The sequence below is a fragment of the Gymnoscopelus braueri genome (assembly GCF_963280865.1).
Source record: "Gymnoscopelus braueri genome assembly, chromosome: 21".
Taxonomy (NCBI): domain Eukaryota; kingdom Metazoa; phylum Chordata; class Actinopteri; order Myctophiformes; family Myctophidae; genus Gymnoscopelus; species Gymnoscopelus braueri.
Window position 1 is genome coordinate 9930118 of NC_137623.1, and position 13668 is coordinate 9943785.

Genomic DNA, 13668 nt, shown 5'->3' on the forward strand with positions numbered 1-13668 from the left:
TATACTGTATATTTAAAATAGCCATCTACAAGCTCACAACGTGTCGCATTGCTAGCTTGTAGATCTGCAATTTAAAAAAAAAAAAAAATCATGAAATGTGGAATATTTTTAAGATTTTTGAAACATTCTAGCAACAACACATATCTGGTATGCTGGGCTCCATGGCACAAAACATTTTCAGATGGGGGTTAGGGGACAAAAGGGGCAGCCTTAATGATCTGGGGGCCCGTTTCAAGAGCTCATATGGGGACCCCATATGCAAAAAATAAAAAATAAAAAATAATTTGTGGACTGAAGTTGGTTCCACAATCCATAATGATGCATTTTCGAACTCAATTAATTAGGCTATCTGCACTTCCACCATGGACAGACACTAAAACAACTCACTCACATGATTCACTTGAGCTGAGCCCTGATTTAATCAGATCTACATCCTCTTCTTTCTTGCATGACATTCTTGGACGTCGGCCAGCCAGAGGCGGCCCCGGACTGGTATGCGAGTCAAAAAATATATATATATATTTATTTTTTGGGGGAGAGCGGGGGGGCCTGAGGTTGGGGGCCCGTTTCAATTGAAACGGGTGAAACATAGGAAAGGCCGCCACTAATTTGGGGGTCCAAATGACATTAAAGTATTTGAGAACCACTGGTTAAAATAATTAAAACAAATTGTGCAGCAAGCCTAAATAAGCAAGTACACTTTAGAAACAAGCCCCCCCAAAAAACGGAACTACCAATATTTACAAGCAACGTTTACAGAAAAACAAGCCCAAAGTCGCTTATAACCAGCCGACCTGGCAACACTGATATGTGCGCTACAGCAGCAGCAGCAGCAGCAGCTCTGCACAGTGCAGAACTGGGGTTGCAACATCGATACCAGCCCAGCACAAGAGGCCGACAGACAGACAGCGAAGAGGAGAGGAGAGTGTTTATATTTTGACAGCCTTGATCGTTTCGATACTGAAAGGAATTTCTGACTCGATTTCCCTCCTTCAATGATGTTAATGTCAGAAGAGGAGGAGGGCGTTGCAGGAACAACACAGCGTAGAAGGTGACATGTCCTCCTTCATTGGCTCCTCCAGTCCGGCGGCGGCTCTGTGACACACACACAGACAGTGCACGGTGGTGGATCGGTGTCAGACACGGACGGACGGCTGAAGAACCGGATCGTGCATTTTACATTCACACTTGTTATATATTATTAGTAGTAGTGGTGGTGGGTTGGCAATTCTGGCTTCTTTAGTGCAATCGGGGTGACCGGATCACCGATGCGAGCCCGACGCGAGAATGCACAACAGCTGCGGGTCGATGCAGCAGGGCGCAGGTGGACTGGATGGCCATCCTGACAACAACAACAACAACAACGACAACAACCATAGCTTACGATCTCCCGTTCATCCGGTATTATAATAACAACAACAACTAAAAACAAACGTGGATCTGGATCATCATCATCGGAGGAGCCCCGGAGCCACCATGCTCCCCGGGGTCGGCGTGTTCGGCACCAGCCTGACCGCCAGGGTGATCATCCCGCTGCTGAAGAACGAGGGGTTCTCCGTCCGAGCCCTGTGGGGCCGGACGCAGGAGGAGGCGGAGGAGCTGGCCCAGGAGATGGACGTCCCGTTCTACACGAGCCGCATCGACGACGTGCTGCTGCACCAGGACGTGGACCTGGTGTGCATCAACCTGCCGCCGCCTCTGACGCGGCAGATCGCCGTCAAGACGCTGGGTGAGTCGAGTCCCCCACTCCCCTGGTTGGTGGTCCTCTGGTGGTGGTACCCCCCCCCCCCCCACAACAGGATGCTGATGGTGTAGTCTAGATCAGTGCTTCTCAAACTTTTTTCATGCCAGGGACCGCCCAAATCGATACATATTTGGCCGCGGACCCCCATCTGAAAATATGTTGTGCCAGGGACCCCCAGAAGCAAAGATTTGTGTTAAAATATTCGCTTGAAAAGAAAAATATATTCAAAGATTGGCACGGATCCTCAAGATTTTTCAAAAATAGCCGATCTACAAGCTCATAGCGCGGCACTCGGTGCCGCGCTATGAGCTTGTATATCTGCTATTTTTTAATAGCCAAAGTGTAACATTATTGTGATGCTATATTCACACATTTTGCTGGGGACCCCCTGTTACCCCCCCAAGGACCCCTGGGGGTCCCCGGACCCCACTTTGAGAACCAATGGTGTAGATTTCCAGGTCAAGGACCCCCTTAGCTGAGAGAGAGATGAAGCAGGAACCCCCCACTACCACTACATAGTGTATCAAATTGTGTTGCAGATTAAAAATGTTCATAGATTTCTTAGACAGCTTCATAGACTTTGACAGCACTATCATCAGTGTATGTTGGATTTTTATTTTAGTGTGTATTTTCCAGACATTTAACCACTTAAACCGTCAATACTTGATCTTTCACTCTGCCCCTCTACACCAAACCTCTTTGCCGAAAATAACCGATCTACAAGCTCACTGGAAGATCTGCTATTTTGGCTAAAGTTCTCCTCAGAATAGGGATGCTAGGGTTCAAGTGGTTACTGTAAAAAAAAAAGAAAAAAGGATCCTATCACACACAGATTTGGTGGCCCCCCTGTAGTAACTTTGAGGACCCCCTGTTGAAGACCCCATGCTGTAGACTGTAACCTATTGTGGCATAATGCCATACAGGCCTACAGCAGCAGTAGCCTACTGTGCACTATACTATCAACTTAATGTACTACAGTGAGTTTTTGGTGGATTGTGTTTTTTGGTAATATGAGGTGTGGCTAATTAATGACTGTGGCTGTGCGTCACAGATGTGACTCATGTCAGTACTAAGTAATGCAACTATCTGCATCTTTCTTGTCGGCTAACTGATCCTTCTCAATGCTGACAGGAGCGTGGATTCCAGCTGTGACTGGAAGGATAAAGAAAGCCCTGCTGTCCTTGAGCAAGGTGCTCAGCCCAGTAGGGCTGTACTGTATAGCTGCAGTTTGCTGACTATTCTATTTCATATCGTGTGTGTGTGTGTGTGTGTGTGTGTGTGTGTGTGTGTTCTCTCTTAACCGACCAGGGATTTGGACTGACAGCGAGCATTCTGGGATAGGATGATTGTGATATAGCACAGGTCTTGCATCGATATTGCATTTGCATAAAGCTCTGTTTAGTCGGTCTGCCATACATATTCTCTCCCAAATAAGGGTTACAGGTTAAGCCAGATCAATATGTTCAATGTGTTAAGAATTTACCCATCTTGACAGAGAGAGACAGACAGACAGACAGACGGAGAGGGAGAAACAGACAGAGAGAGAGAGAGAGAGAGAGAGAGAGAGAGAGAGAGAGAGAGGTGTGTGAAGACAGAACTTGTTCTAGTTTAAATCTGGAGCAATGTGGTTTATTTTGGAGCGCTCAATTGGGAGAAGTGGTACAGTTCTAAAGAAATGGTATGTAGGTGCCTTTGGTCCCTGCTCTGTAAAGACCTGACATTCCAGCCAAACACGACAGGGGAACAGCTAATCAAATTAGAATCTTAAACCGGTCTGTTTCTGAGGTGTCTTTCAGTCCCTTTTCAACATGATACGAAGACATTCAACTATTCTTAGAGGCATCATCTGTGGAACAGCATACATAATGCAAAATTGACATCCGTCCTGTAAGCCAGGCCAGGGGGCTTCTGTTTTGAGGGTGGTAAACTTGCACACTAGGCCCATACATAACCAGTGCAGGCGCTAACGAAAACTCTGTCCAGGGCTGAGATTCCCTATTGTGAAGTGATACCATCACCGTGGGTGTGGTGTTCCTGATGTGGGTGTGTCAACAATATTCCACTGATTAGTTTGCTTAATGACAGCCATGTCTAACCGGCAAACATTTACCGCCCTCTTCCCCTTTATTTTCTTCACCGCATAGACCGCACAGGCTGGATTCTGCGCGCAGATGATCTATTCTAATCTAGAGGAATAAAATGCAATAAAATCCAGTGTTCTTTCTTGTGGTGGGTTGTCCCACTTAATTAGGCCCACCTTTTCAGTCCAATTAAAGAACCATAGTGTCCCTATTCTGGGGCGACCATTCGTTGTCAGCTTGTAGATCGGCTATTTTTGTGGGGAAAAAGGGGAAAGCAGCCCTAGGGAACCATCTTTAACAAAGTATATAAGATGGTTAATGCCAGCTGTACTGACTGCTGCTGTGTCAAAACTTGCAAACCCATTAATTGCGCTGACGATAAACATGATCGTTACTGTGCTAATTTCAAATGTGCGTCCTTGCCCTATGCCAATAACCTCCACATGACTACTACTGCTGTACTAGAGAGAGACTGACTTGCTAGACATTTATGTACTAGCTACCTATGCGCGTACAGTACATAAATGGGAATTCCCATAATGCCCACCATGCTTGGAGGGTGCTGATGGAACCCAGCTGTAGAGGAGAGGTGCTGAGTGGGAGCATCTAAATGTAATGACAGACAACATCTGTGAGCAACCTCGATCCATTGTGCAGTCTGCTTACTACAAGGAATGAAGGACTACCCACTCAATAGGCTTTTCATTAACTGTTGTTTTTGGCATGGGGATCACTTGTTCTTTGCATTGTGCAGTAATAAATAACCAACTACTTGTAAACTAGGTGAGACTTAGAAATGGCTAAAACACAGCATGATGGTAATAACATGTACAGTATTTTCTCTGTCATATAGAACTGGTGTATCTAAGGTGAAACTAATGCCTGCTATGACTGTGTTAACTGCTCTGCTTAACTTGTCAATTGTCACGCATCATTTGTCACAGTTCTGGCAAGCAGCGTGACTTGGTTGTGACAGGAAAAGCAGACCGCTGTGTGTGTGTGTGTGTGTGTGTGTGTGGGAGAGGTGACGAGGGTGAGTGTAGGCTTATAGAACATGCGTATCTTGTGTCCAGGCTGGGCTGATTTGAATTTATGAGGCGTAATTCACATCTAGTGCAATGTTGGACCAGTGCATGTCAAGTAAGCCACAGTACAAAAGACTAGCCCTGTTACTGCTGGTTTGAGATATTTAAGAATGCATGCCCACAATAGACATCAAATACTCAGAAACACTCCTCAAATATAGTTAAATTACATCTATGTAGTTGATTGGATCAAAACCAAGAATCTTTTCAAGGTAAAAAAAAATATTTTGCAGGCAACCAGAATGGTCTTTAATTGGCCCTTAATTTGTGTTTTACTATATTCATGTAATTTCTTATTAATTTGTATCAGGTGCGTTGTACTGAGGAGCATTCTATAATGTTTTTGAAAGCTTCCATAAGGTATCTTGACAACACTCAATATAAACTTCTCACTTCTGCTTTGTCATGTCAGTGCCGCAGCAACGCATTCACATTCACACTGTAGCCTTGTTGGATTGTTTGCTTTGGTCGATTCCCTAGAGTGGAATTTTTGGCAAATGAAAGGGAAAGGCTTCGGTTGCAGTAGGCAGTGTTTGTTCATACCACTCATCTAATGTCAATACACACACACGCCGACAAAAGGATGCACGTCGCACACACAAACGCATGATGATGCACTGTACTCTTAAACACACAGAGACGCACACCTCAAGTACAACAGGCTTACAGGCTCACTTCCTCATTCTCCCCCTCCTTGTGGTCGGGCAAAACAAATCCCAATCGATGGCCCTTCCTTTTAGTTTCCCTTCCACGTCGATGCTCGCATGACGACAGCTGTTGGGCCACATTCTAACTCTGAATGAACCTGCTGAGCCATGAACGGCTGATGGTGTGTCACGGTGAACTCGGCTCAACCTGCACAGCAGCCAGCCACCATGGCCATTCTTTCTCTCTTCCATTCTCAACCCATTTCCTTGTGGTCGCATTGTTCCAGAACCGCCTGTTCCTTCCCATCCACTCCCTGATCTCCCTCTGCCTTTGAGCCCACAGCCTGGTGTAGGGGAAATTGTCATTTGAAAGTAGGCTGATTGTTAACATCTTTGTTTAAGTAGGCTGATTGTTAACATCTTTGTTTTAACCTGCTCACTGGATGAGTGGGGGTTAAAGGAGGAGTTCACCCAAAAAATGACTTATTTTCTATCAATTACACACCCCATGAAGCCTTGATTTCATGGATTTATTTTAGTTTTTGTGGCATTCCTAAGACAATAATTTGATGACCGTGTGTATTTCCGGTAGGAGACACAAATAATCTACTTTGTGTCTCCTACCGGATACATTAGCCGGTAGGAGACGGGAATCAAATTATTAGCTTAGGAATGCGACAAAAACAAAAAAGAATCCATGGATTCAAGGCCTCATGGGGTGTGCAATTGATAGAAAATAAGTATTTTTTTGGGTGAACTACTCCTTTAACCTGCTCACTGGATGAGTGGGGGTTAACTGTCTCAGAGTCAGGACTGATTCAAACCGGCAGTCAATAAATCACAGAAAAGTGCTCTAGGTATACTAAATTCACTTTCTAATCATTTCTAACGATTGTCAAAACAAACCGTAAACCTGTTTGCAAATGCTGTTTGACTCAAGGCGAGGTGACTACTCCATCTCAAAGAGTAATGCTGAATGACTGCCAGGAAAGCTGTGTCATCGTGGTGATTAGAAAGTCTGGTCAAAGAGGAATGCTAAACCAGCTTCCTCTTCTGTCAGGGCGTACAGTAGGTGTGGTGTGGTGATAGTCATCGGTATTGCTAGTATCGCTATTTGCAAGCTTCTTGCTTACATCATGGGTCAAGTTGATCAGCAGGCTAATCTCGGTCACATAGGAATGTGGACTTAAGGCATGGAAAGTATTTGACAATAAAGTGTCCAACATTAAAATGTCTTTTATTTTTTAATCTATAAAAAAGTTTTTAAAAAAAATCTTTATTTGCCAGTTATTACTTTGGGATAAAGTATACATTTTTAAATGGACATTTGAACAAAGACTCAACGATACTGAGATGCTGGACAAGCACGGTTAGCATCTAGTTCAGTCAGTTCTGTGGATGTTTTGATATGGCTATGAAGTGCTTCTGTTTCTGATTCTGGATTAAAAAAACTCTGAGCTAGAAGGAAGACATTGGCACAAGTCAGAGAGATGGGTCACATGCATGTCAGGTGTCGAGGGATCATCCCTTTCAATTCAGGGAAGTCGGTTTCATTACAGAAAACCAGTCCTTCCTGCTGAGCCACATCTCTCCTTCAATAGAGGTTTCTTTCTGCCTGTTTCCCCCCCTTCTTCACTACTATAGCATTCCTGAGGCATCTGATGTCACACAGGCTTTCACAGGGAATTCGCTCCTCTGAGAACCAGAACTAGCACACTGTCTGCACACACACACACACACACACACACACACACACACACACACACACACACACACACACACACACACACACACACACACACACACACACACACACACACACACACACACACACACACACACACACACAGCACTTTGCTTTCAAAGAATAGACTCACGTGAGCCCCAAGCATTTCTTGGCCGACTGCTTGTGAAAGTGTTATTTCTTAAGCCAGTGTAGCCCCTCTGGTTGTTCTCGCTATAGATGCCCTGGAATATATTAGCAATTCCAATGTTCCCCAGGCCTGAGAGCTGGTGTGTGGCACAGTCTCCCTGTGAAATGTGAGGAAAAACTGTGTGATAAGTATGAATTATGACTTTTTGTTAACCCTATTGAATTTTAGTAACAGATGAAATATCGAGGCAATATATATATATATATATATATATATATATATATATATATATATATATATATATATATATATATATATATATATATATATATATATATATATATATATACACACAAATAATTAAAAGTAAATCCCACAAGATCAGTCATCCCACACCCTACCCAGACAAGGCCCATAATTAAATAAAAATCAGTTGTACACATTAATACAACATTCAACCAAATTATGCATAATTATGTGAAATATACAGTAACTCATCAACCCACCACAGACTGTGAGATATTTTCCATGTAGTTGCTAAAATCAGTCCAGCATTTTCTATTGAGATTAAACTCTTTTTTCTGAAGACTTTTTATTAAACCATATGGAGACAGACAGGTGGAGGATCCGCACTCTTCCAAAGTAAAGCAATACATTCATGGCCGGTTTGATAAACCGCACATCGTTTCTTTTAGCAAGAGGAATGACATATCTGTTGCATAATACACTTCATGATTAAAACTTAAAGCAGAAGTATTTTGCATTTGCAGCACGTGAAAGAGTTAAGAGTTATGTCTCTGCGACTGAGGCTCATGAAAGTGTTATATTGCTATTCTTGTCAAAATGTAAGTGGTCCTGCGAAGAAGGACACTGGATAAGAACTCTTATTGATTGATTTCATTGTTGCCCTTGGCATTTACAACTCTGGATATTACTGTGTGCTTTGCACAAGTCATGTACAGTCAACTCAGCAGTGTAAAAGACTAGAGGGGATAATAATAAGACACAAAATGCATTGCGATTACCATCTAGTTGTAAGTTCATAGTTAGTATGTATTGCATGAATGTGGGCCAGATACTGTGGAGGAATCTGAGCGCTTGACTGAATTGTAACATGAGCAAGAGTTTCAGGTGCACTTCCCTTCCTTTATGCTGGTGTATTTTGTAAGTGGGTGGAGGAAGTTATAGGGGGGGTTTGAGTGTGTGTGATCCCCCCCCCCCACACACACACACACACACACAAAGAGTTGTACACACGCCGTTACTCGTGTGTAGCACATGACCTAGTCTGTATTTGAGCTGTTAGGACTGCAACAAACGGAAAACCCCTGTTTGTAATTTGAGTGTGAAAGTAAGGTGTAGAAACTTAGCGGTAGTCAGCGTGGGTGCCACTTCTTCATAACACCTTCACATTACCACACAGTTTGAGAAATGAAACGAGTTCTGCTATTGCTGAAGTGAAAAACCAAAAAACAACATGCAGGAAATGGAAATGCATCTCGTCACACACACACACACACACACACACACACACACACACACACACACACACACACACACACACACACACACACACACACACACACACACACAATAGCTGTTCTTTATCTTAGCTAGCTGACCTTTATCTTAGCTAGCTGACCTTTTCTCCTCCTTTCACTTGCTTCAGTGTGTTTTTCCTGTTCTGTGTCACCACCCCTCTGCTATTCATCTCTCTCTCTCCTCTCTCCTCTCTCCTCTCTCCTCTCTCCTCTCTCCTCTCTCCTCTCTCTCTCTCGTGTGTGTCATCAGTGACGGAGGATATCAGGTAGCAGGTCGAGTGTACTGTCCACCCAGTCGCATAGCCAGACACTTCCTCACCCCCTGCTGACTGGACCAGACGGGCCAGTCCAAGAATAGCCACCTTTGGTCCTTATGCATACAATTACATAACTACACATTTTCTTTCCTTGTATTCCTTGAAAGGCCTTTCAAGGAATACTCGGAATGCCCCGTTATCATATCCTCCCAGTTGGAAGAAACAATGGTTGCTATGTGCAGGACCACGTTGTAAACAAGTGTTTTATTATGCTTTCATGTGTATATCCAAAGTAATATTGTGTTTATTTTACCCAAACAATTAACGGCAGGTCCGGGGGATCTCGGTAGCAGGGCATATCAGCAGAATGAAGGAATGAATGAGGCACTGGAGCATCACGGACATGTTGAAAGCCTATTATATTTAGGTGCTAATATCATGACGGAGGACTCAGGTATCTAATTCAGTCTGACTTATAAAAAAAATGACCAGAGGGGGGGAAGTCAAGTCAAGTCAATATTATTTATAAAGCACATTTAAATACAACCAAAGGCCAGCCAAAGTGCTGCACAGCATGAAAATCACATTCACAACACACAAGACATCAAAGACACAAAAAGCATCAAATACAGAATCCAAACAGGAAGACCAAATAGCTGAGGTTAAAATGTGGGAGCACAGTGTCCAACCATTTCTCCACGAAGGCTGGAGGTTTTTAAAACACCTGGGAAAACAGGTGCGTTTTGAGGTTGCTTTTAAAAATATCCAAGGACTGAGGGTGCAGACCTAATCAGTAGAGGTAGGCAGTTCCACAATTTTAGGAGCCGCGACCAAAAAGGCACGGCCACCTTTTAACTTCAAGCGGGCGCGTGGGACTTAGAGGAATATGTACAGTATCATGACTGATGATACAAGTGTGTTAATTGACCTTTTGATAGTGTAAAAATGAACACAGATGGTTTTAGTCCATGTTAGTGCCTCTGTTGTGACAGTCTGACGGGGTTTGGTGACACTGGTGGCAAAGTAGGTTATAAAACCCTGTAATATTTACATCTACCCTGAGAATAGAAAACATCCCCCAAGCATCTGTCTTACAGTATGTATGTACACGCTGTCAGGATACCCTATGGAACCACTGCAATATATATTCCAGAGACAGTGGAGAGGAGTAAGGCTGGGCGATTTGATTTCAAATCAATATCAACATTATTTAAAACTTTTGCCTCAATTACAATTAATGGAAGATTCTTTTAATAGCGAAAATTGCAGCTCTACAAGCTCACAATCAGCTATTCTCGCTATCTTTGTACGTCACCGTTGTTCAACAAAGTGTAATTGGAACACATTGGCTGCATAATTGCCGATTCAAATAGCGGCCCAAATGTCGGCCACACAGATATATCGCTCGGGTTAGTGGAGAGTGGAGACAGAGGAGTGTTAATTGTGATGAGGTCGTGTATCTGTCCAATGGTAAACAGAATGTGACGTTTTGCTTTGGGAGTTGAATGTCAAACTGTGTATGATGATGGTGTAGTAATGAGCTGGAGGGCTGACCTGTGGTGCAGTGCTATATATAGCCTCCCTCACTGTAAAAGGCAACACCATGGAGGAGACATCATCACCACTGGAGCTTCCCACCACACTGACAGTCTTATGCAACTTCACTTCCCACTGGTTGGTGCATTCAAGCATGCATGCAATTTGTTTTTGGACTTGGCCGCAGCGATTGAGTGTTTTCTTCGCGATTATTATCGATTTTTACGATTAACTGAATAATCGAGAAGCGTGTTTTTGATATACTGTACATATCAACAAATAAAGTATAATCGATGTTTTTATAATCAACATAATGTATTAGTCTGATTATCCAGTTAATCGCCCTATTTTATACCTACAAGTGTCGCACAAAAATAGCAAACATCCGATGTTCGAGCTCACAACGCATCACATCACGTTGTGAGCTTGTAAAAAAAAAGTCTTTTTGAAAACATTTAAAAAAAGGTAATTTTTGGAAAATGTGGATTAGCGATCATTTTATTAAAATCGATAATTCTTCATCGATTACATTGATTAGTTCAACTGTTGCACCCGTACTTGTAAGAGGAGAAAGTCAAAATGCTTGGACTGTGTAATGCTGTTTTTGTGGTTGGCTAATAGTGATAGTAAAATAATGTAGTTGGATTTATGTATGTAAGAGTAAAAGAGTAAAACTGAAATGTTTTAGCATGACCGGCTGTAGTTAAGATAATAGATCCTGTCTATAATATGTGATTTAGTTTGATTTCCCCGTGCATCTGGTCAGCCTTTGTCATGGATTATGACCTTGGGATTGAGCTCTCTTCATAGCTGTTTTGGTCACTTATCACCTTCAGTTGACCTCTTCAGAGTAGTGTGTGTGAGTGAGAGTGTGTGCGTGCGTGCGTGCGTGCGTGTGTTCCCAGTTCCCAAGCTTTCCTTCTCAAGGTCCCTGCTTGGTTCAATACAAAGAGTTTATCACTTCATGTTCTGCTGTCTTGGACCTCCATTAACATGCTAATGACAGCCTGGGAGCGTGTATATAGTATGAATGTGTGTGAGTCTGCCTGTCAGAGTTCCTGTGAAATTGCCTTTGTCAAATGAATGGCAGAGCGGGGAAGCTCTTTCAGTCAGTCAACATCCATTTCTGAAGAAGAGAGAAAAGTCTATCCAACCCCCATCTCCATCTAAAATGCTGCCTTTTCTCCATTCAGAGTAAAGGCATGATTCTCCATGTGCTATTGAACTTGATGGGGGGCTGGGGGCGGATAGGTATGAAGAACCATAAGCCATAACAGTCAGAGAGAAGGTCTTCATCTCAAAATGACAATTCATTTCAAATAACAACTTAATTTCCTTGAGCTGGTCTGCCGGCATGCTCACTCAAACCCCTTCAACTGATTGTTTTGGTGTTGTGCACATGTATGAAAAGGGCCGGGGGGGAAGGGGGGGCTATGATTAAGGCCTTACGTGTCTGTTATGTTTGTACAGGGCCAGACTGGGCACACAAATTCGGGCAGGAATATGAATGACATCTGCCCCCATCTCTGTCCAAGTTGACATAAAAATGATTAAGCAATTAGAGCAGACAGCCAACATCAAACATCTCACCTCTCAAGAAATGGAAAAGTGTTGTTGGCCCGATGCAAGCTGTGGGTGACAGGCGGCGGAACCCGAGGAATGCGAAGGGAAAGATTACGTTGCTGACATGTGGTTCATAATTTTGCATTTGTGGCTCCCTATTGTCAGAAGTGAAAGTGCTTTTTAGAAGTGTGCTCTATAGAGGCTCCTCAACAAGCGATTTGTAAAATACCTGAGGATTGACTTTCTTGGGCCTACTGGCAGGCAGCGTGCACAAGAAACGTGGCACTGATCAGTCCAGTAGTTTGCATTGATTAGCCCCGGAATCACACACACACACACACAGACAGAGACAGACAAATGGAGGCTCAAACATAATCACCAGCACCCGCCTTCGGCCTGGTGGAGATAATGACCTTAAGCCACAATATTATTATTACAGAAGTGCATGTAATCATTCATGTCATCACATGTAAGGTGATTTATCTGAGTGTGAACTGCGTGTGAACACACCTTGCTGCACCCTGACGCAACACCCCAGAAGATATTTCACAGGACAAGACCAATGTTGCTGAAACACACCCACTCATCGTGTGTGTGTGTGTGTGTGTGTGTGTGTGTGTGTGTGTGTGTGTGTGTGTGTGTGTGTGTGTGTGTGTGTGTGTGTGTGTGTGTGTGTGTGTGTGTGTGTGTGTGTGTGTGTGTGTGTGTGTGTGTGTGTGTGTGTGTGCAAGTTTACACGACTCAGTGAGTATTGGTTGCACATTATTGTTAAGTTGGGCAGGCTTAGCTTAGCATGTCAAAACATGGATGCTTGCATGATCAGTGTGGTTATTGGGAAAGATAATATACGTAGGTTATACTTCCAACAACTGTCAGTCCTGTACTTGTGACTGTCTGGCTGTCTCTTGCGTGCCTTTCAAAAACAATTAAAATGTCTACGTGTGTGTGTGTGTGTGTGTGTGTACAGTATGTATGCATCCATCCATCTATCCATCCATCCACATCCATCCACCCGTCATCGGTGTGGGCAAACACTGATTGTGCAACTCTCAAAACAGAGGTCAGGTGATATAACGGATGGCCTTACATCGCTGCATCGTTTTGTACTGTGAACTCGATCCGTCCCGTCCTCCGTCTGTCTCTGTGTCCTCAGCTGATATTTGCCCTCCCCGTTCCCCCTATTCCCCAAGGTGAACCTGTTCCATAATGGTCTCGCTCAGATGTCTCTTTTACGTGCCTTGTGTTCGGGACCGGGGCCTGCCCGTGTTCTCCTAATTGGTCACAAGGGAACGGAGGAGGCAGGTGCACGTGTGACACCAAGGAGACATCAGAGGCAGCAG

The 13668-nt window shown here is 43.6% G+C and overlaps 1 protein-coding gene across 1 annotated transcript in view; it reads left to right on the forward strand.

The window, feature by feature from the left end:
• The first annotated feature begins 865 nt into the window (after positions 1-865).
• gfod1 (glucose-fructose oxidoreductase domain containing 1) overlaps positions 866-13668 on the forward strand; it is a 36563-nt gene continuing 23760 nt past the window's right edge. Inside the window, exon 1 of the mRNA XM_080417804.1 lies at positions 866-1729. Coding sequence (XP_080273930.1) covers positions 1477-1729 — 253 coding nt within the window. The 5' untranslated portion in view covers positions 866-1476. The remainder of the gene's footprint in view (positions 1730-13668) is intronic.